Here is a 20315-nt window from a genome sequence, read left to right on the forward strand (position 1 = left end):
GGGGGATCTGCTTCCTACTGTGACTGGGCTGTGGGATTCTGACTACCTTGCTTACAGATTCATGGTTTGATAAATTTGTATTCAAAAACTTGAAATGTAGGACGCCATTAAGTGTCTGTTTATATTTTTGGAATATTTGTATTACTTACAATTAATAAAAGCGGGTTTAAAAAACCCACCCAGGAATGGGCGCTGCCTCCTGACCCTGCTGTTCATTTGGGCACTTGCCGGGCACACCCTTCACCCCTCGCAACCCCCTGTCATGACAAAGCTGGAGTCCCGTGGCTGGGAGACCACTGTGGACTTGGCATAGGCTTCTCAAGGTCACAGAGGTCGGGCTACATTAGCTCTCCCCTGACCCCCAATGGAACCAACCTCATCGCCATCCGGGTGCTTAATAAGCATATGCTTGGTGTCCTATTGACTTCTGGGGATGAACCAGCAGCCCCAGGTGACTTGGAGTCTTCATTTTTCTGTGCCCCTTACTGATGTTCCCAAACCAGGATGGTTCCTGGCACATAGTAGGCACTCAAATATTGATTGGACTGATGCATGACCCCAAGGAGCAAACCAGGATGAGGTAATAACACACTCCTGGCCCCTCTCCTAGACTTCCTCTCCCTCTGCAAAATGCCCAGAAGCTTCTCAGGGAGGTGCTTGCCAGCCTGAACATCCCAGGCCCCGGTGGGCAGCTCTAGCCCTTGCCTCCTGTCAGCATAATGCATCCATATCTACAATATGGCAAATTTCATATCCTCCCACCCTCTTTCCTGCATTATTGATGGGCTATGCACTTTTTAAAAATCAATTAGATCAGGGCGTGGAGCTGGAGTTAAAAAAAAAAAAAGCCTTTAGAAGTCTGCTCTTGTTTTTCGCTGTTTTGAATAGGAACAGATAAAGCTTTCCCTCTGGTTTGAATAAGTCAAGCCCAGGGCTAGGTCGGCTGTGATTGGCCCGGACTGACTAGGAAAATGTGGTTAAGATGCAAACCCAAGCAAATATAACCCAGTGTCTGTGCGGCCATTATAAGCTCAGGCAGCAGACCTGGAGACTCCTGCTTTGGGGTGGTGCTTCACAAGCACTGCTGCTTACTCGCCAGCAAACTGGGAAGCCGGTGGGAGAGAAGGCAAGGTAAGGTCTGTTGGGTTTATGGGTGCATGTCAGTCGAGCTATCCTACTGAACAAGGAAGGAACGAAAGGAAGAGGAGATGGCGATTTCCCTGGCTTTGTCTTCTTGGATGAGGCTTTTGAAGGGTTGAACCAGGAGTTTGTGACCAGTTTTGCAAACTTCTAAAAAACCAAGGCCCTTTTTAAAGACCACTGAACAGATAAGGCACATTTTTAAAAGCTGGGGATGAAGAAGACCCCTCAGACGGTATGGGGCCAGGCAGAAGTTAAAACCTGCAGCCTCTGTTTGGGGTCCATTCATACTGATATCTCTGTAAGAATTAAGGGCCACTGGTGTTTAACCCGGGATTTCAAAACTGCACCCCACCCCAGGGTTTCTGCAGTGATCTTAAAGGGTGCTGAGTTAACAAGGACTTGGGAAGGAGGGAGGGAATGACTGACCAAGTTTTGGGGAAATTTGATGTCACAGATGGAGTCACATTTTCTGGGTGTTCCAGTGTGGCAGGAATCCCTTTGAGCATGTCCTCTCCTGCATTTGGGGGACCCAGGACCCATATGATCCTTCCCAATAGCTAAATCCCTGCTGGCAAATGGGACTGCTTTTGGCCTCTAAGACTCAAGGCCCTAATTAATGCCAGTTGGTTTGGCTTTTACCAGGTTGATGCTTCTCTATCTTCAAGGAGTGAATTCATTGGCCCCTGTCCCCTTCCCCTAGTTGGCTAACAGCATTTGCCTTTAATGACTAAAGTCTAGGGTCTGAAGAGAACCTGAACAAATATTCCTGGCAGTTCTGAGCAGCATAGGGTGGGGCGATGCAAGTTATCAAATTAAATCCTCAAACAGTGGCTGCTCCGCATCACTGCTCTGCTTTAGTCCTGCCATAGCAGTAGACAAAGGGAGTTTGCTTTTGTGTTTTTTCCAAAGTCCGTACTAAATAGCAGTGCGTACTCTCCAAACATACTCTTCAAACCCGGCTTCATCCACCACAGTTCAAGGAAAGAATGGCCAGACATGCTCCTCTTAACAAGCAAAATGTGCCTCCAGAAAGCAAAGCTCCACACAGCCCTTTGTGGATGGGCTTTCATCCTCCGTAGATCCACCAAGCCTGTCCTGTTCCTTTGCCTCTTGGGAGTATTCATCAGTCATGCGTCTTATCAGATTGTAAGCTTCTTGTGAGCAAGAACCAGGCTGCCTTTTAATTATATAAAGCCCCTGTGTGACCATGGATGTGTGTAGGTGCTTGATAACCCTGGATACACCTTAGAGATAGTGTACCACCCACACACACCTTTCTTTATCGCTTCCTTCCTCCCCCAGCCCAAGGTCAGACACAGCACCACTGGCTCCTTAGGGTCTGCGTGGGTCTGTGGGAGGGGGTCTGTGTGGGAGGGGAGAGGAGGGCAGCAGCTCACTGGCAGAACAGGCCACGCCCACCCTCCCCTGTTGGCACACGCACTCTGTCCCAGGCCCAGCCCTGCCATTTTACTTTCCCTTTTCTTCTGTGAGGTTCAGGGAATATATTAATCATAAGACATAAGCAGGGTGGGTTGTCTGAGTTTTGGGATAGTTTACTTAAAAGAAAAAAAGTCTGGAAAGTAAAAGCCCAAAGAGAAGGTCAAAGAGTTGATTGCGGAGAGGAGCTGGAAAGAGTTAGAGGGGATGAGAATGAGGGAAGGCAGCCCAATTTAGAAATATTTATTCTGACATCAGCTTTTCTCCCCGTAAACCACTGAATTTAGATAAGTTTAGGAAGGGCTACAGTACATCAAAATGACTAAAAGCACAGGTTTTAGGATCAGATATGGATTTCATTCTAGTGTGTGATCCTGGGCAAATTATTTAACCTCTCTGAACCCGTTTTCCTACAACGTAAGATAAAGAAAATATACTCAGCTTATGAGAATTAAGTGAGATAACATACAGTGAATCAACACAGGGCTTAGCATATTTATCACTCTTCCATAAGTAACCATGGCTGTTACTAGAGCTGTTAACAAGGGAAGCGTCAAGTGGGAAGCAGAACTTCCAGGTGGAGACCCCAGGACCAGCCCAGCTAACGACGTGACCTTGGACAGGTCATTTCCCCCATCACTGTGGAATAGCACAGGGATGCACCACAGGACATGGCAGGATGGCTGACGAGATTCGGAAGTGAATTAGGAAGAAAGCTGGATGAATGCCTGCTGGGACAGGCCTCATCTCCCCACTTGTTCTATGATGTTTCAGTCCCAGGAAGACAAGAGCCATGTCTCTGAGCAGCGCCTTCAGGGCTGTGGGCAACGACCCCGGGATCATCACCTGGAGAATAGAGGTGAGAGCGGCTGGAGGCACAACTTCCTCCTCATCCTGAATCTGGGGCAGACTCCAGTCAGTCAGGTCTGCTACAGGACAGTCCTCCTTAGTCTCTGGCCTATGCTTCAGAAACAGTGAGGGGAAGCATCAAAGTGCTCATTTTCCTACCCTTGACCCCTTCTGGGTGCACAAAGCAGGTGGGTGGCAGGTGTAGGAAATGTTCTTAACCTTGGAGAATAGAGCTCCGAGCAAAAATAAGCTTGCCCTTTATTCAGCCATCTGCTCCTTGCAGTCTGCACTTCCAGTAAATGCCCTGGAGAGATGGGTGGGGCCAGGGCCCACCCAGGAGACTGCTACTCCTGGCTGCTCTGTGGGAAAGATGGAACAGGTTTTCCTCAGAGTACTCAGGCTCCCACAAAGTAGTAGGGGAGGCTTGGGGGCACTGCACAGATCGGGGCCCGGTTCATCCCTTCTCACACCTGGACTTGAGCCCCTACGGCTGACCTTGAGCTCCAACAATCTATAGATGGGAATCACCCTGGCCTGGGCAGCCCCACCTGCCAGATGTGAGGACCCCCACCCACCCCCATTTCCCTGCTCTGGGCCCAGTGAGTGGCTGCTGAATAAAACCTAGAGATGATGCCTCACTCCACTATCCATGTGGAAGGGGAGTCACAGCCTCTAGCAAGCAGCTCAGAGCTCGTGAGAGGCCCAGGACACTTCCAATAAGTACTAAAAAAGTACAAATATTATGCGATATTTAACATTTTTACATCTACCACATGCTTTATATAGAATACACACAAGTATGACTGCAGATTTACCTCACTTGAAGGTAGTGATGAAAACCTACATGTGAGGCCATGGGAATAGTCCTCCTGGGACAAGACAGACATGCAGGTGGCAAATCAGGGCCCCAACCCAGACTCCAAATATGGGACGATGGGCTTGGAGCCCCATACACTGCTGGCATTCACCCCACAAAGCCCCACAGAATTTCAGCATTCTGTTCTTGCAGACCTTGGCCAGCACTGGTGGTCGGAGTTGGAGAGCAGTGTCAGAGGCAGTGGTGTAGCTGCTCAGAGCCGGGGTTTTATTTGATAGCTTATTTCTAACTCTTTTCCCTGCAATAGGCTGGAGGTCCTCGTAGTGCAGCAAGACAGGACAGGGCAGGGCAGGTGGTGGGAGGGAGGATGGGGTGAGGACAGGCACCCAGATTCAGACTGTGGCTATCCAGGCCAAGCTCAGAAGCCAGGTGGCCATGATAATCCTGTAGCTCTCTGCCAAACCCTGTATGATCAATGGGAACACCTCCCCTACCTCTCCCCTGCCACCTGTGCGGGGGAGGAAAGGGTGGCTTGGGAAGGGAGAGGAAGGAGGGAATGCAGCCTGTGCACATCCCTGTCCTTCCAGAAAATGGAACTGGCCCTGGTGCCCCTGAGTGCTCATGGCAGCTTCTATGAGGGGGACTGCTACGTCATCCTCTCGGTGAGCAACACCCACTCCCCTGCCCAGTTCCACAAGCTTCTCCTGAGAATCAGGCTCCATGGAGAGACCAGCCAATGATGCTAATCAGGCCTGGTGTCCCCTTGATTCCTCCTCAGCGTTGTACAGGACAGGCCTCCGGTTGAACCATTAAAGGCCATTCTTAGGCAGGGTTTTTTTAATTTTGCACCAGAGGGTGGGGGTGGGGCCCTCAGTCTGAACCTGGATAAGTAGCTCACAAATAGCACATCTCCCTGGGGAGGGGGCAGACCCCAGTTTACAGCGGTGTGGAGGAAGGCCAGATAAATGCAGGCCGTGTCTGGTCTCAAAGTGCTCATTGTAGTTGAGGAAACAATATCACACATGAGCAGTGATGACAAAGCCGCAAGACGGACAGATCAGCACTGTGCCAGCTGTGTAAGTGCAGGGGCGCAGCAAGGTAAGTCTGCGGTCCAAGTTGGAAAAGGTCCCCATTGCTCTCCATTTATTTTGAGAACAATAATGTGTAAATTTTCCCCAAATGTGGGGAGGAATTGGAGCTGCCAGAACTTGAGCCACACAGCAGGTCTGCAGGGAGGGAGAGAGGTCTGGAGCCTCCCAAAGACAGAGCCACTGTATGCTGCATTCTTCCCGCACCAGCGGGGCCAGCAGCAACGGGCAGGTGAGCTGGTCCCTGATCTGATCTCTCTGGCTGCATCCCAGACCCGGAGAGTGGGCAGTCTCCTCTCCCAGGACATCCACTTCTGGATCGGGAAGGACTCCTCCCAGGAGGAGCAGAGCTGTGCAGCCATCTATGCCACACAGCTGGATGACTACCTGGGGGGCAGCCCCGTGCAGCACCGAGAGGTCCAGCACCATGAGTCCGAAACCTTCCGTGGCTACTTCAAGCAGGGCATCATGTGAGTAGTTATGCATGAGCAAGGACAAAAATGGCAGTTTACCAAAAAGGAAATTCAAGGAGCCAATAAGTATATGAAGAAAGTAATCAGAGAAATGTAAATCAGAACAAAGCTCTCATTTCCACCTACTAGAGTAGCACGCATCTGAGAGCTGGGTGATGCCAAGTGTTGGCGAGGTTGGGGTGAAGGAGCCCTCACAACTTGCTGGTGGGAGGGAGACTGGCACAGCATTCCAAAGAGTAAGCTGTCCCTGAGGCAAATCCCACTTCTGAGGGTATAACTCAAAGGAACTCTCACGTACCCAGCTCCATAAAGGCACATGAACCAGAATGTTCACAGCAGTATCATTAGTGGTGGTAGAAGCTGCAGGCAATATAGAAGCCGATCGCTGGGAGTTTGGACAGGAAGAATACTCCATGACACCAAAGAGTACTATGCAGGAGCTGGAAGCAACCTTTAGATACACACCTACCATGTGGACACAACTTAAAATCATGGTGCTCAGTGAACACAGTAAGAAACAGCCTTGAGATGTGTAACAGAATGCCACTTTCTGTTTTAAAAAAATACGTGCACACAAGATAACAGGCCACATTTCACCAGAATAAAAATAAATCAGTGTTAAACTGTTAGAGTGGTTGCCTATGGCAGGGTGAGGACTGGGAGTAGGGTATGCAGATAGAAGAGAATACATAAATACCTAAAACAAGAGAGGAGTCTGATAAAGGCCAATAACAATGCTGCTCCATGAACTAATGAGTTTGATTAACTCAGAACTCTGCACTTGAGAATGAAACAAAAAGAGAAATTTCAATGAGCTGGAGAATCCTGAGGCTGGTCCAAAGCCAGCTTCCTGCATATTGGCAGTTCCCACTGAGGACCTGCTGGGCCCAGAGCATCACAATGTGTTATTAGGGAACCAAAGACATCCCCACCCTCCGCTCCACGATGGCTTTCTGCATGCCCTTCCCGTGCGGGACACCTGGGATGGAGGCCGGGCTGGCTGAGTGCCAGGGGCAGGAGAACTAATTCGAGGAGTGAGCTGGTCCTAAAGCCATGGTGTCACCCATGCTGCTGCTGTTGCCGCTGCCCGGCTTGTGCCCCTCCCCCTGCCACACGCTGATACTCACATAGTCCCTAGAGCAAAACGAGCTCTTTCATGCAGTGGGTTCTGTATCATCGATGCTCCTTCTGTCTTGAGCACTAGTTCCTTGTTGGTTCCTGTTCCTTTACTATCTCAGCTGGAATGTTACTCCTTCTGAGAAGACTGCCCTGACCACTGTCAAAAAGTCCATCAGAAACTGCATCTGTGTAATTCACCACCGTCTCCCCTGTCCCTGGCACATAGCAGGGGCTCAAAAAATAACTGAATGGATGTTCCCTTAGCTACAAGAAGGGCGGTGTGGCCTCTGGGATGAAGCATGTGGAGACCAACACCTATGACGTGAAACGGCTGTTACATGTGAAGGGGAAGAGGAACATTAGGGCCACTGAGGTAAAGTCCTGCCCACTCTCTGTTCTGGGCCCAGGGCCTCTCTGCCTGGTACCTAAGAATTCCCCCTGAATAATTTCTAACTCCAGGTGGAAATGAGCTGGGACAGTTTTAACCGAGGTGATGTCTTCTTGCTGGACCTTGGGAAGGTTATCATCCAATGGAACGGTCCAGAGAGCAACAGTGGGGAGCGCCTGAAGGTACCGCTCTTTCCAGTCTTCCTGCTTTCTCTTCTCCCTCAGGCCTGTCACAGGGCTTGGCTCTCTCGGGTGCCTTTTCCTTCTTCCTTCTTCACTGGCTCTTCCCTGAGATTCAAGGTGAACCCTTGCCTTGGAGTAGAATCTGTTTTATTTACTTACTTATTTACTTATTTATTTAATCTTCACCCAAGGATATTTTTTCCATTGGTTTTTTAGAGAGTGGAAGGGGAGAGGAGAGACAGAGAGAAAGAGAGAGAGAGAGAGAGAGAGGCATCGATGTGAGAGAGAGAGAGATATTGATTGGTTGCCTCCCACAATCACCCCAACCGGCGCCGGGGATCGAGCCTGCAACCAACTTGCCTTTGGCCAGAATCAAACCCAGGACCCTTCAGTCTATGGGCCGACACTCTAACCACTGAGCCAAACCAGCTAGGGTGGAATCTGTTTTAGAAAGAGGTCAAGTGTGTGAGTCTGTCACTCACCCCTAGGCTCCTCAGCATCAGAATAACTCCTGTCTGGGATCTAGGCTGCTCCTCCGAAAGCCGCCAGGCAGGAAGGGTAGATGCGTAGAGAAGCTGAGTGCTTTCATGGGTTTCTTTGACAGGCTATGCTTCTGGCAAAGGATATTCGGGACAGGGAGCGAGGGGGCCGTGCTGAAATAGGAGTGATCGAGGGAGACAAGGAGGCAGCCAGCCCAGAACTGATGAAGGTCCTCCAGAACACCCTCGGCCAACGTTCTGTTATCAAGCCTGTGGTCCCAGATGAGATCATAGATCAGCAGCAGAAATCAAGTATCATGTTATATCAGTGAGTAGCTAAATCTGGCTGGTTGGAAGCTGGGATGGGGGGAAGTTGCCCCCTAGAAGACTAGGCACTTCTGCTTGGCTCCTCATTTGGGGTGCAGGAGTCTGGCTTTCTTTTAGTCTTTTTCAAATGCAGTTTCTACAAAGAGCTTGGTGTTCCAATTCAAGGAGGCAGCCACCATCTCTCCCTGTCAGCAACTCTCCCTGGTCTCTTGAGGAAACTGTTCCTTTACTTGGATCTATACATGGACAGGGATGTGGATGGGATGTTTGGAGAGAGATGCACAAAAGTCTCCTCTAGAGAACAGAGTCCCTCACATTCCTATCTGCACTCAAGCTACACCTGTCATAGGAAGTCAGACTCTACCCAGAAACTCCATATTAAAACAGAGCCAGGAAATTATCAAACAACTATAAGATGCTTTGTAGAAGAAAAGGCACAGGCTAACCTCTCCCTTTCTCTAGTGTCTCAGACTCAGCTGGGCAGCTGGTGGTCAGAGAGGTGGCAACGAGGCCTCTGGTCCAGGACTTACTGAACCATGATGTAAGTAGGGCTTGGGTGGGCTTGGCGTGGGGTGACCAGACCTGGCCTCAGAGGCAGGCCCTGGGGAAGATGCAACCACTTTATCCCTGACTGCTTCAGGACTGCTACATCCTGGACCAAAGCGGGACCAAGATCTACGTGTGGAAAGGAAGGGGAGCCACAAAGGCGGAGAAACAGCTGGCCATGTCTAAGGCCCTGGTAGGAGCAATATTGTCCAAAAAATTGTCACCAACACTTCAGATGGGCTCAGAGAGCCACACTAGGCACTTGAGCACATAACATTGCAGTTATATAGATGGACTTTGAAGTCAGGCAAACTGAGATTCAAATCTAGGTTCAATGCCATCTCCTGGAGTTGTTGTGAGGATTAAATAACATTTGTAAAGCATTCAGAACAGTACCTGGCACACACACTGGCTCAGTAAAAGGTGGCTGTTATTACTAAAAGGGACAGATATCACTTATCAAGGTTAACGGCCCTGTCCTCAAGAAGCTTATGATATTGTGCAGAGCCATGCAGGTGAACCAAGTAGGATGCACTTACAAAGCAATAAATGGGCAAATGAGTGTGATACAAAGTCAGTAGAATACATGAGAGTTGAAAGAAAAGAGTATAGAGCAGTGTGGGGGGAAAAAAAAAAAGAGTTGCTCTGTCCAGTGTGGCGCAGCTGGTTGAGTGTCTTCCCATGCACCAAAAGTACATTGGTTCAGTTCTTGGTCAGGCCACATGCCTGGGTTGTGGGCTCGATCCCCAGTGGGGTATGTGCAGGAGGTAGCTGATCGATGTTTCTCTTTCCCTCTCCCTTCCTCTCTCTCGAAAATCAATTTTAGAAACATATTTTAATAAAAGAGTAATACTCATGACAGGTCAAAAAAGAGATGACAAACTGTCCCACTCAGTCCTTTCCTTGAGTCAGGTAAGTGTCCCTAGATGGAAGTGAGTTAGAATTTGACTCTGACTCCCAGAAGGGAGCAAGGGAGCAATCCTACCAACTGGCTTCAAAGGGGTGAATCACTAGCCAAGCAAAGAACTCAGTGCATTCCCTGACTGACCTGCCTGTCTGGGGGCGGGTGTATCTACAGAACTTCATCAAGATGAAGGGCTACCCTAGCAGCACCAATGTGGAGACCGTCAACGATGGTGCAGAGTCAGCCATGTTCAAGCAGCTGTTCCAGAAGTGGTCAGTGAAGGAGCAGACCGTGGGCCTGGGGAAAACATTCGGCATTGGCAAAATCGGTAAGACTGCCCAGACTGTCTTCTTACTGCTGGGACTGAAGAATGGCAGGCACGGATGCTGTTCACTCGCTTGGCTTCTCCCAACCCCTTCTCTGCAGCTAAAGTTTTCCAGGATACATTTGATGTGACCCTGCTGCACACCAAACCAGAGGTCGCTGCCCAGGAAAGAATGGTCGATGACGGCAGTGGAAAGACTGAGGTGAGCCTATTGGTTCCCGTCTCAGTACAGGCAGCACGGGCCCTCCAGCTACTCTGCTTAAGAGGAGGGGCAACTGGGTCTGCGCCTGCTTTGCTTTCCTTTTCATCTCCGGTGCCTTCGGAGGATCCTCTAAGAGGTGTCTGGGTCTGCAGTTTCCCACAATTCTTCAGGGAAGTGAAAGGCAGATACTCCAATGAGCTATCAATAACGCACCTGGAAGATCTATTCAAATAATCTCTGAGGCGTGCTGGGGAGGTGCCTGACCAGGGACAATCCAGTTCTCCTCCAGATTCAAATCATGCAAATGTGATAAGCCCTCACCACTGAGAAAGCAGCACCAGAGGAGGCAGGGGGACTCTGAGTGGACAGAAGTTAGTGCCTTACATGGGGATTCTCTGCTAAGCATGACCCCGTTCCCTTCAGGCAGCTCTCTTCAAATAGGACCCCATCTCTGAGGAATTGTCTCCTTCTGTGCCCAGGTCTGGAGAATTGAAAACCTGGAGCTGGTACCCGTGGAGCATCAGTGGTATGGCTTCTTCTATGGGGGAGACTGCTATCTGGTTCTCTATACATATGAGGTTTATGGGAAGCCGCATTACATCTTGTACATCTGGCAGGTAGGCCTGGGGTAGGCTCTGCTTTCAGAGATGGTGCCTCCTCTGGCCACTGAGCTGGGGCAGGGATAGCAGCGGCCCTTCCTCCCGTCACCTCTGCAGGGCCGCCACGCCTCACAGGACGAGCTGGCAGCCTCCGCATACCAGGCGGTGGAGGTGGATAGGAAGTTTGATGGGGCCCCTGTGCAGGTTCGGGTTACCATGGGGAAGGAGCCACGCCACTTCATGGCCATCTTCAAAGGAAAGCTGGTTATCTTTGAGGTGAGAACCCTCAGATAAAGTTGCACCATGAGCCAGAATGCTCAGAACTAACAAGCCTGCAGGGGCTATGGTGGAGGAGGGGAGGGGTGGGGAGCCGGCCTTGAGGTAGCCATGGATAAGAAGGGGTTAATCTCTCTAAAACACTAAAGTGAATCCCAACTGCCTAGGACTTCAAGTCCAAAACACTGCCTAATTCATGTTCAAGGTCTTTCACAATCTGACCCATATTGCCTGTGTCGGTGTGTTACCCCTCAGCTCCCTTACCTCCACGCTCCACTGCAGACAGGTGGGTCTCCTCACTAGACCACACATGTGCCACATCCCTCCCTGTCCACCTCCCCCACTGAATGTACCCTTTCAGATTCAAGTTCTACTTCTTCCACGAAGCCCTGGCTGAAGCACTACCAAAAATGTACAATGTCACAGGCTTGATATACACAACTCCGTGGTCATTTATTAGCCAGCTTTCTAAGCCTCAGTTTCCCCATCTGTAATATGGGATAATACCTTCACAGAATTATTTGGAGGTTCAATGAAATGATATAGGTAAGGCACCAGCCACAAAGCCTGGCATATAACAGTGGTCTCAGAATGAAACAAGTTAACATTATTGGTACCATAACTCCAGGTCACCCCCACCTTTCCATTAGCCCACCAGCTCCTCAAGGGCAAAGACAGTGTCAAATACATCCATGTTCTCCTCAACAGCTAGCCCAGAGCTCTGCTCACATGGTGCACCTCAAGTCCAGACTCTGCTTTTCTCGTCTCTAGGGTGGGACTTCCAGGAAGGGAAACGCTGAGCCTGATCCTCCAGTAAGACTCTTTCAGATTCAAGGAAATGACAAATCTAACACCAAAGCAGTGGAGGTGCCAGCCTTTGCCTCTGCCCTAAACTCCAATGACGTCTTTCTGCTGCGGACCCAGGCAGAGCACTACCTGTGGTATGGCAAGGTAGGATGGCTGGTCCCAGTGGTCACACCAGCCCTGGACCCACCCTCCTGTAAGCAAGGGCAAAGGAATTAAAGAGCAGGCTGGAACAGTCCACAAAAAGAGGAGCCTTTTTCCTAAAGCATCTTCAAAGGGAACTATTAACATTCCCCACAATTAGGCCTCCAACTAAAAAGTCAATGACAGTCCTACTCATACCCAGGAGACACACCATAAACTTCTAACTGGACAGGGGCTGAATAAGTCAATCTTTCCACACCAATTTGGTGGATTACAATAGAATAGGCATTACACTGAACAATAACACTAAAATGTGATTCTGTCAATTCAGACTGCATCTGCACTAAAGAGTACTAAGTTGTTTCCAAAAGAGAATTCAACAGGAAAAGATGCTCAACATCATTAGTCATTAGGGAAATGCAAGTGAAAACCCAATGAGATACCTCTACACACGTATTAGAATGGCTAAAAAAAGATTGACAATATCAAGTGTAGGTGAGAATGCAGAGCAACAGGAACCCTCACACATTGCTGGTGGGAATGCAAACACGGCCTTTGAAAAACAATTTGATAGTTTCTTATGAAACATACACTTACCATATGTTCCAACAATCCCACTCCAGGGCATTTACCCGTGTGAAAGAAAACACTGTCTTTACACAAAAACCCATACACAAGTATTTTTAGCACATAGCACCTTTATTCAAAATCACCAAAAACTGGAAGCTACTCCACTGGAGAATGGATAAACAGTATTACATCCATACAAGGGAACACCACTCAGCAACACAAAGGAAAAGTGTTGGTACCCACAACCACAAGGGTGATGCTAAGTGGAAGAAGCCAGACTCAAAGTCTACATAGTGTATGATTCCATTTATGACCTTCTGGAAATGGCAAAACTATCGTGATGGAGGAAAGAGTCATGGTTGCCAGAGGTTGATTTAAAAGGGTATGATACAAAGGGGTAGCCTGGATGAACTTTTTGTAGGGATGAGGCAACTGTTTTTGATTCTTTGTTATGGTAGCATGATTCTATGCATTTGTCAAGACTCAGAACTGTACACCAAAAAAAGTGAATTTTCTTGTATGTAATTTTAAAAATAAGTTTAAGAAAATCAAAAGTAGGTGCTAAAATTCCGACTGAAACCAAAACAAAGGTGACTCTTGTCAACATTCATGTGGGTTTCAGAGTCTAGCTCTGTTCTTTGCCACAACACTCATTTTCCTCCCCCTACTCCAACCCCTCCCCAGCACTAGAACAAACCTATTCCCTGTCCCAAAGTACTGTGGCTTGGTAGCTGATCCTAGCTACACTAAGTTATTAGTCTCAGAAGCATTTTTCTACATCAGCGTGCTTATGTGCGACTAACATCTTTGTTCTCCTCACCCCATTCCCAGGGGTCTAGTGGGGATGAGCGGGCAATGGCTAAGGAACTGGCCACGCTTCTCTGTGATGGCACTGAGGACACTGTGGCAGAGGGCCAGGAGCCCCCTGAGTTCTGGGAACTGCTGGGAGGGAAAACTCCCTATGCCAGTCACAAAAGGTATGGGCCCACAGCATCACCTCCTCTTGGCTCCCTCTGCCTCCCAGGCTTGTGAACTGCACATGATTTCTAAGCAGCTCAGTTCCTCCAAATGGACTGTATTGCAGATTACAGCAGGAAATCCTAGATGTCCAGCCCCGTCTCTTTGAATGTTCCAATAAGACTGGCCGGTTCATTGTCACTGAGATCACAGACTTCACCCAGGATGACCTGAACCCAGGTGATGTGATGCTCCTGGATACCTGGGACCAGGTAAGACACAGCCAAAGTGTTTGGAACAAGTGACAAAGATCCTTACAGTTTGGGCTATTTTTATATAGCAACTCCTGCCAGGATAAACCCAGAGTAACCCTGGACCATCCCCAAGTCAATCAAACAACTGTCAGTGGTGACCAATGAAAGAGCCTGCTTTTTACCAGGGTTGGAAAGAACAGAATGTTGTTTAAAATTCACCATCCTGGGAATTTTCCCACCTTGCTCTGGGAAAAATCAGGCCACCCTATCATCAGGCACTTCTTTCTCTCAAGACCAATAGCAGCAGGCTCCACACCCAGAGAAACGGGCCTTTTAGGAACAAAGGGGTAAGAAAGGGGTATCTTCAAGGCAACCCCTTCCTGACATCCCATTTTCTTCAGTTCAGCTCAGCAAACACACTCAGCGCCTCCTCTGTTCTAGTCACGGCAAGGTGTGGTATCACCAAGGTGAAAAGTGCCATTTTGCTCTGTTTTGAGACTTCACAGGCTGATGGGGGCTGGGGGCAGGGGGTGGACATAGAAACATCATTTTATTATGATGGAGGTGCCACAGGAGCACAAATTAGGGGCTCTCACATAGTTTAGTGGCTCAGAGCTGACTTCCTGGAGGAGATGGCTCCCAGGCTGAATCTCAAATGATAAATAGGCATTAATCAGGTAAAGGGGGCATTCCAGGCAAAGGAAACAGCACAAGTAAAAGCAAGGCATGAAATAGTCTAGTATACAGGGAACTAGAAAAAAATATCATCAGAGCGTAAGATAAGACTTAAAGAGCACCCTAGAGAACAGAGATGAAGAAGTAGGTATGGACCTTATCTACCACGTGAAAAAGTCTGAGATTTACCCTGGAAAGCTACTGAAGTTTAAGCAGGTGAGTGACAAGGTCAGACTGTGCTTTAGATCGAGCATTCTGGCAAGTGTAGGAGAGGAGGGATGGGGGGATAATAAAAGAAGACTATGCCGGGAGTCCAGTCAGTAGACTACTGTTATAGAACAGCAAGAGCTGCCACAGGCCTGCACAGGAGCAAAGGAGTAGAGATGCAGGGATGGTGACAGATTTCACAAATGCATAGGAGGTAAAATGGCTGGCCTTGGTAACGTACTGGATATGGGGGGTATCTAGGGTGAATCCCAGGTTGCTGCCTTCTAAATGACGGGGTGGATGCCATTCACCAAGAACAGAGACAAAGACAAGTTTAGAAAGGAAGAGCTACATTTTGAGGTGTTATATTTGAGGCGCTTGAAGACAGACAAGAGGAGGTTGCAACAAGTTAGACTCAGGAAGTTGAAGTTCAGAGAAAGAGCTCAGGACTACAGATGTAGATGCCATGAGAGATGCACATGGATTAAAATCACAAATCAATAAAAATAAAAAATAAAATAAAATAAAATAAATCACAAATCAAGATGATTCTGAGAAAAGCTTTGTCCTCTGGGGCTGTGAATTGCTGAGGGGGAAAGAGAGTGTTTATGATCTAGTACATAGTCCTTGTTATGAACGCATTAATAGATATTCAATCTCTACTACAACAGGTGTTCTTGTGGATTGGTGCTGAGGCCAATGCCATAGAGAAGGAGAGAGCCCTTGCTACAGCCCAGGAGTACCTGCACACTCACCCTAGTGGCCGAGACACTGACACACCGATCCTGATCATTAAACAGGGGTTTGAGCCTCCCCTCTTCACAGGCTGGTTCTTGGCCTGGGACTCTCACCTTTGGAGCGTAAGAACAGAGAGAATGGGGAGGCGTTCTTACTGTCAGGGAGCTCGGCATTAATAGCTCAGTGGGAAGGTGGGATACTCACGGGCTGGGTAAATCCAAATCCACATTTCCCTTACTCCCAGACACCTCCCTGCTTTTTACTTTTCTTCTCTTTCCCACCCTCCACAGCACTAAGTCCAGTTAGAGAATTCATAGCTTGTTTCAGGAATAAGCAGCGTGCAGAAGTAATAATGTTTAGAAAGTATATCCACACACATTGTTTTTAGCTTTACAGCTATCCTGACAGCTAGGGTAAACATGGTTTTCCATGTTACAGATTAGGAAGCTTAGAGAAGTTATTTGTCTAAAGTCACAATTAACCAGGCTTTCTGACTCCTAGTCATCTGCTGTCTTAAGTCCTGTATGGAGGACTGAGGGACTACCAGCAGAGAATGTATATTATGTTTATGTACCTTCCAATCTTATATGGGCCCAGAAGGGACTTGCATTTTTGCTCATGCCTGAAATGTCTTCTGATTCCCTGGCATTTTTGCTTTCCTCAAGGGTACAGACTAGGCCTGAGATGGCCCTCCTTACACCCAGCACCTCATCCTATGTTTTCTATCCTTTACAGGTGGGAAAATCATATGAACAGTTAAAAGAAGAGCTGGGAGACGCTGCTGCTATCACGAGAATCACTGCTGTGAGTTTCTTGGAGGAGCAAGTCACAAAGGCAACCAGAGCCAAAGAGAAGCAGCAAGTGCTACAGAGGCCACATGGGTGAAACCCTATGATGTCCTTCATAGTATCGCTCTAGTGGTCTGTTCTGATATGAAGATTGTTTTAATCAGTAAAAAAGCAGGTGTCAGAGCCAGGTTCCTTATTTTACTGCCTTCCAGAATTTAGAACAGATTTGCTGTTTTTTAAGAAAAAAAATAAGAAAAACTAATTTTATTATTCAACTCTCTCTGTCATTCAGGATAGATTAAATTTACTGACAGCATTTTTCAGAAGTAGTAAGTTTCTAACCCAAATGACATGCTTATCAGTTTCTGACAGTGGAGTCCACAGAAATTCAGGTCATTACCCCTATTTTAATGGCTAAAAGAAATGGAGCCTCTGGCCAGGAATTCAACAGCAATTTAACATCAGGATGAGTGCATGGCACCAGCTGTCCAAACCAACTGGCAATTATGTCCTTTGTACTCTACAAACTCAAGATTCCAAAGCTAATGGTGATGTAGCATCTTTAAAATGTATTTAAGAAAAGTATGATTTCAGTTGAAGTCATTTAAAGGCTGGAAATGTAGAACCTAAGTGCCAAGAGAAGGGATGTGATCACAATATTTAAATGAGATTTAAGCACAGCATTGATGCCAAACTGGCTATACAGGATTTACCTCAGACTTACCCAGCTTTCCCAAGGACCTCAAAGTCTGAATATTTTAGATTCCCAGATTATTCTGACACACAGCCAGGTTTGGGGACAACTGTTCTAAAAGATAATTACAAAGGGCGAAGTGGTATGAACCAAAATTTTAATTTTATACACACAGAACTTTGCACGGACCTGATGAGTTTTTATCCTGTGTCTACTTTTTTATCTTATCTTACCTAGGACATGAGGAATGCAACCCTCTCCCTGAATTCTGAGATAAAATATTACCCTATAGAAGTTCTACTGAAAAATCAGAATCAAGAATTGCCTGAGGATGTGGACCCTGCCAAAAAGGAGGTGAGTAGGTGAAGGAACTATGTCTGATGCAAGTGGAGCTCTCTATGAGTAAAGTACCTGTCTCAATATATGGCCTAGGACAGTTCTGGAACACTGTAAGCACTCAAAAGACATTTGAACGACCCAGCTCAAGCCAAAAACCCAGGGCTCCTTCCTGATACTTTCTTCTCACCTCTCACATCAATCCATCAGCTAGCCCTCTGTCCATTCCTCTCCATCTCTCTGCTACCAGTCTGGTCCAGCCATCGTGGCCTACTGCAATAGTTCCCCAACTGGTTTCTATACCACCCTACAATCTGTTCCCCACCTAACAACCAATGGGCTTTTAAACAGAGCAGATGACACTGCTCTATTTTAAAGACCTTGAATGGCCTTTTCACTGCATATAGAGAAGAATCCAAAGTCCTTTCCATGGCCTCCAGGACCTGGTCCAATCTGACCCCTGCTCCCCCTCTGATTTCATCTCACACACCACTACCCTCTTCACTTAGACCCCTTCAGCCAGTGGCTGCTTTTCTTCTAATATGCTCATTCCAGCCTTTGAGCCTTTACATTTGCTAGTGCTCCTGCCAGAAAAAACATAACAAAGCCAACTCCTTCACATTATTTAGGTCTCAGCTCCAATAACATCCCCAGGAAGGCCTTCCCTACCTACCTAACACTGCTTCCGTCATCCCTCCAGTCCCTTTATCCTTGCTCATTGTCAGTCTCCTCCAGTAGTACCCTTAGCAGCAAGGACCTTATCTGACTTATTCACCATCATATTCCCAGCTTTTCACCACCTAAAAGAGTACCTGGCAGATAGGAGGCACTGCTGAAGTTTCGGTTAAATGAATTAACATACTCATGTTGAATGAAGTAATTTATTCTCCCCTGGAAAGATCTGATTTGGGAAGGGTCTCTAGACTTTCCACAATGTCTTTTTTTTTTTTTAAATATATCTTTATTGATTTCAGAGAGAGAGATAGAAACATCAGTGATGAGAGTCATTGATCGCTGCAGCCCGCAACCCGGGCATATTCCCTGACCGGGAATCAAACCCCAATCTCCTGGATCCTAGGTCGATGCTCAACCGCTGAGCCACGCCCGGCTGGGCTCCACAATGTCTTATCTAACCAACTCCTGAGTACTAGACTACAACTTTCTTAAAAACAGAGGTCATGTATTAGTAATTTTACTTGGATAGAAAATACTCATTGAACATCAATAAATAAATGTGAGGAGAAATTTATGCTCTCAACAAGATCCACCTGATCTTGTATTTGAAAATGCCTGGGCCCTGGCCAGGTAGCTCATTTGGTTAGAGCATCATCCCCATACGCCAACGTCGTGGGTTTGATCCCCATCAGGGCACATACAAGAATCAACCAATGAATGCATAAATAAGTGGAGCAACAAATCAATCTTTCCTTTCTCTCCCTCCCTTCCTTCCCTCTCTCCCTCTCCCTCTCTTCCCGCACCCTTCCTCTCTAAAATCAAATTTTTTTTAAAGTTGGATAAAGCCCGGCCGGGAGTGGCTCAGCGGTTGAGCGTCGACCTGGGATCCAGACGATCAGGGTTCGACTCCCAGTCAGGGCACATGCCCGGTTGTGGGCTTGATCGATGATTCTCTCATCATTGATGTTTCTGTCTCTCTCTCTCCCTCTCGTTTCCTCTCTCTGAAATCAATAAAGATATATTTTTTAAAAAATTTAAAAATAAAAAATAAAGTTGGATAAAAATAGATATGGGCATAAAGTAAGGAAAATCATCACTCAACTTAGTTCTCCATTTAGCCAAAACCTAATGTGTAGAAGTCACACAAAATATGTAAGCCATTTCTTGTCCTTCTGGCAAGAAACTGATGCCAGGTGAAACCGTAAGAGCAGTGAATCCAGTCAGTTCTTCCACAGGCCAAGATGGGACTCCACAACCTGAAGAGCTCTCCAATGAATAATATAAGTCTATTACAGACTTTCTGAAAATTCGTTCTACTTCCCCCTTCAAGGACCTACCCCTCTTAGCCCCCACTTTCCCAAACTCTACTGGCACTAATAGGTGCCATGTCTTCCTTCTAACTGGAAACTTTGTCTTCTCTTTTAGAATTACCTCTCTGAACACGACTTTGTTTCTGTGTTTGGCATCACAAGAGGGCAATTTGTTGCTCTGCCTGGCTGGAAACAGCTCCAAATGAAGAAAGAAAAGGGGCTTTTCTAAGGCAAGAAAGCATACACCTACTGCAAGACCACAAAAGAGAGTAGATAGTGCCAATATCAGGAAAGAATTTATCTACCAATTGTTGCCTAACACTCAGCTACTTAATTTAGATAAAATAGGGTCTGCAAATCACAGCATGTTCTCCATTTTTCTTATCTCTGCATTCCTTAGTTGTTATATACCTAAAATGTTAACTACCCACTTTTTGATTTTGTGGCCTTCTGGCTAAAGCCTCAGCAGAAAACACTAAAACTACATGAATCTGGAAAATTCAAAAGTAAGACAACAAAAAAACTAAGTTTAAAGTGTTTAATATTAGGGCAAAAACCTAAGTTTGTTTTCAATTTTAAGATCAGTACATCCAAAATCTATTTAACCCACAAATCATTGAAGTTAATCACATGTATACCCCAAAGCCAAATGTCCAAATCTGTATGTGCCAGAGCTTTTAACTTTTCAAATAAAGATACCTATATGAGAAAATGGGAGTTCTATTCAGTATTATGGGTTTGCCCATTATAGTAATTATCTGATGTATTGCTGGGAGAATTGTTTCAGTACTAGGGAAGTAAAGAGGCACTACTGGGTGAGCTCTGGATAACTGGACCACTGTAATTCCCATTTTTGGCACAAGAATGCCAAAATCTGCCTTACAGCTGTCTGGGAAACCTTAGTCCCCACCCACCCATACTCCATTATCCAAAAGAAAACTAGGGTCATGTGTTATTAATTTCAGTAATGAGGCCAGAACCAGTGTGAATACCACTGCAGAGGGCCTTC

General features: G+C 47.0%; 1 protein-coding gene across 1 annotated transcript; it reads left to right on the forward strand.

Moving 5' to 3' along the window:
* The first annotated feature begins 3242 nt into the window (after positions 1 to 3242).
* Positions 3243 to 20029, forward strand: AVIL (advillin). Its single transcript, XM_016224447.2, is given in 19 exon segments — positions 3243 to 3439; positions 4834 to 4908; positions 5608 to 5804; positions 7191 to 7299; positions 7386 to 7496; positions 8101 to 8303; positions 8765 to 8843; positions 8943 to 9041; positions 9927 to 10083; positions 10086 to 10279; positions 10759 to 10896; positions 10996 to 11154; positions 11926 to 12105; positions 13504 to 13649; positions 13757 to 13901; positions 15437 to 15625; positions 16239 to 16307; positions 17223 to 17339; positions 19422 to 20029. Coding segments are annotated over 19 exon segments (2547 nt in total). The 5' UTR covers positions 3243 to 3373; the 3' UTR covers positions 19536 to 20029.
* The last annotated feature ends 286 nt before the right edge of the window (positions 20030 to 20315 follow it).

The sequence above is a fragment of the Miniopterus natalensis genome, chromosome 2 (assembly GCF_054644295.1).
Source record: "Miniopterus natalensis isolate mMinNat1 chromosome 2, mMinNat1.hap1, whole genome shotgun sequence".
Taxonomy (NCBI): Eukaryota; Metazoa; Chordata; class Mammalia; order Chiroptera; family Miniopteridae; genus Miniopterus; species Miniopterus natalensis.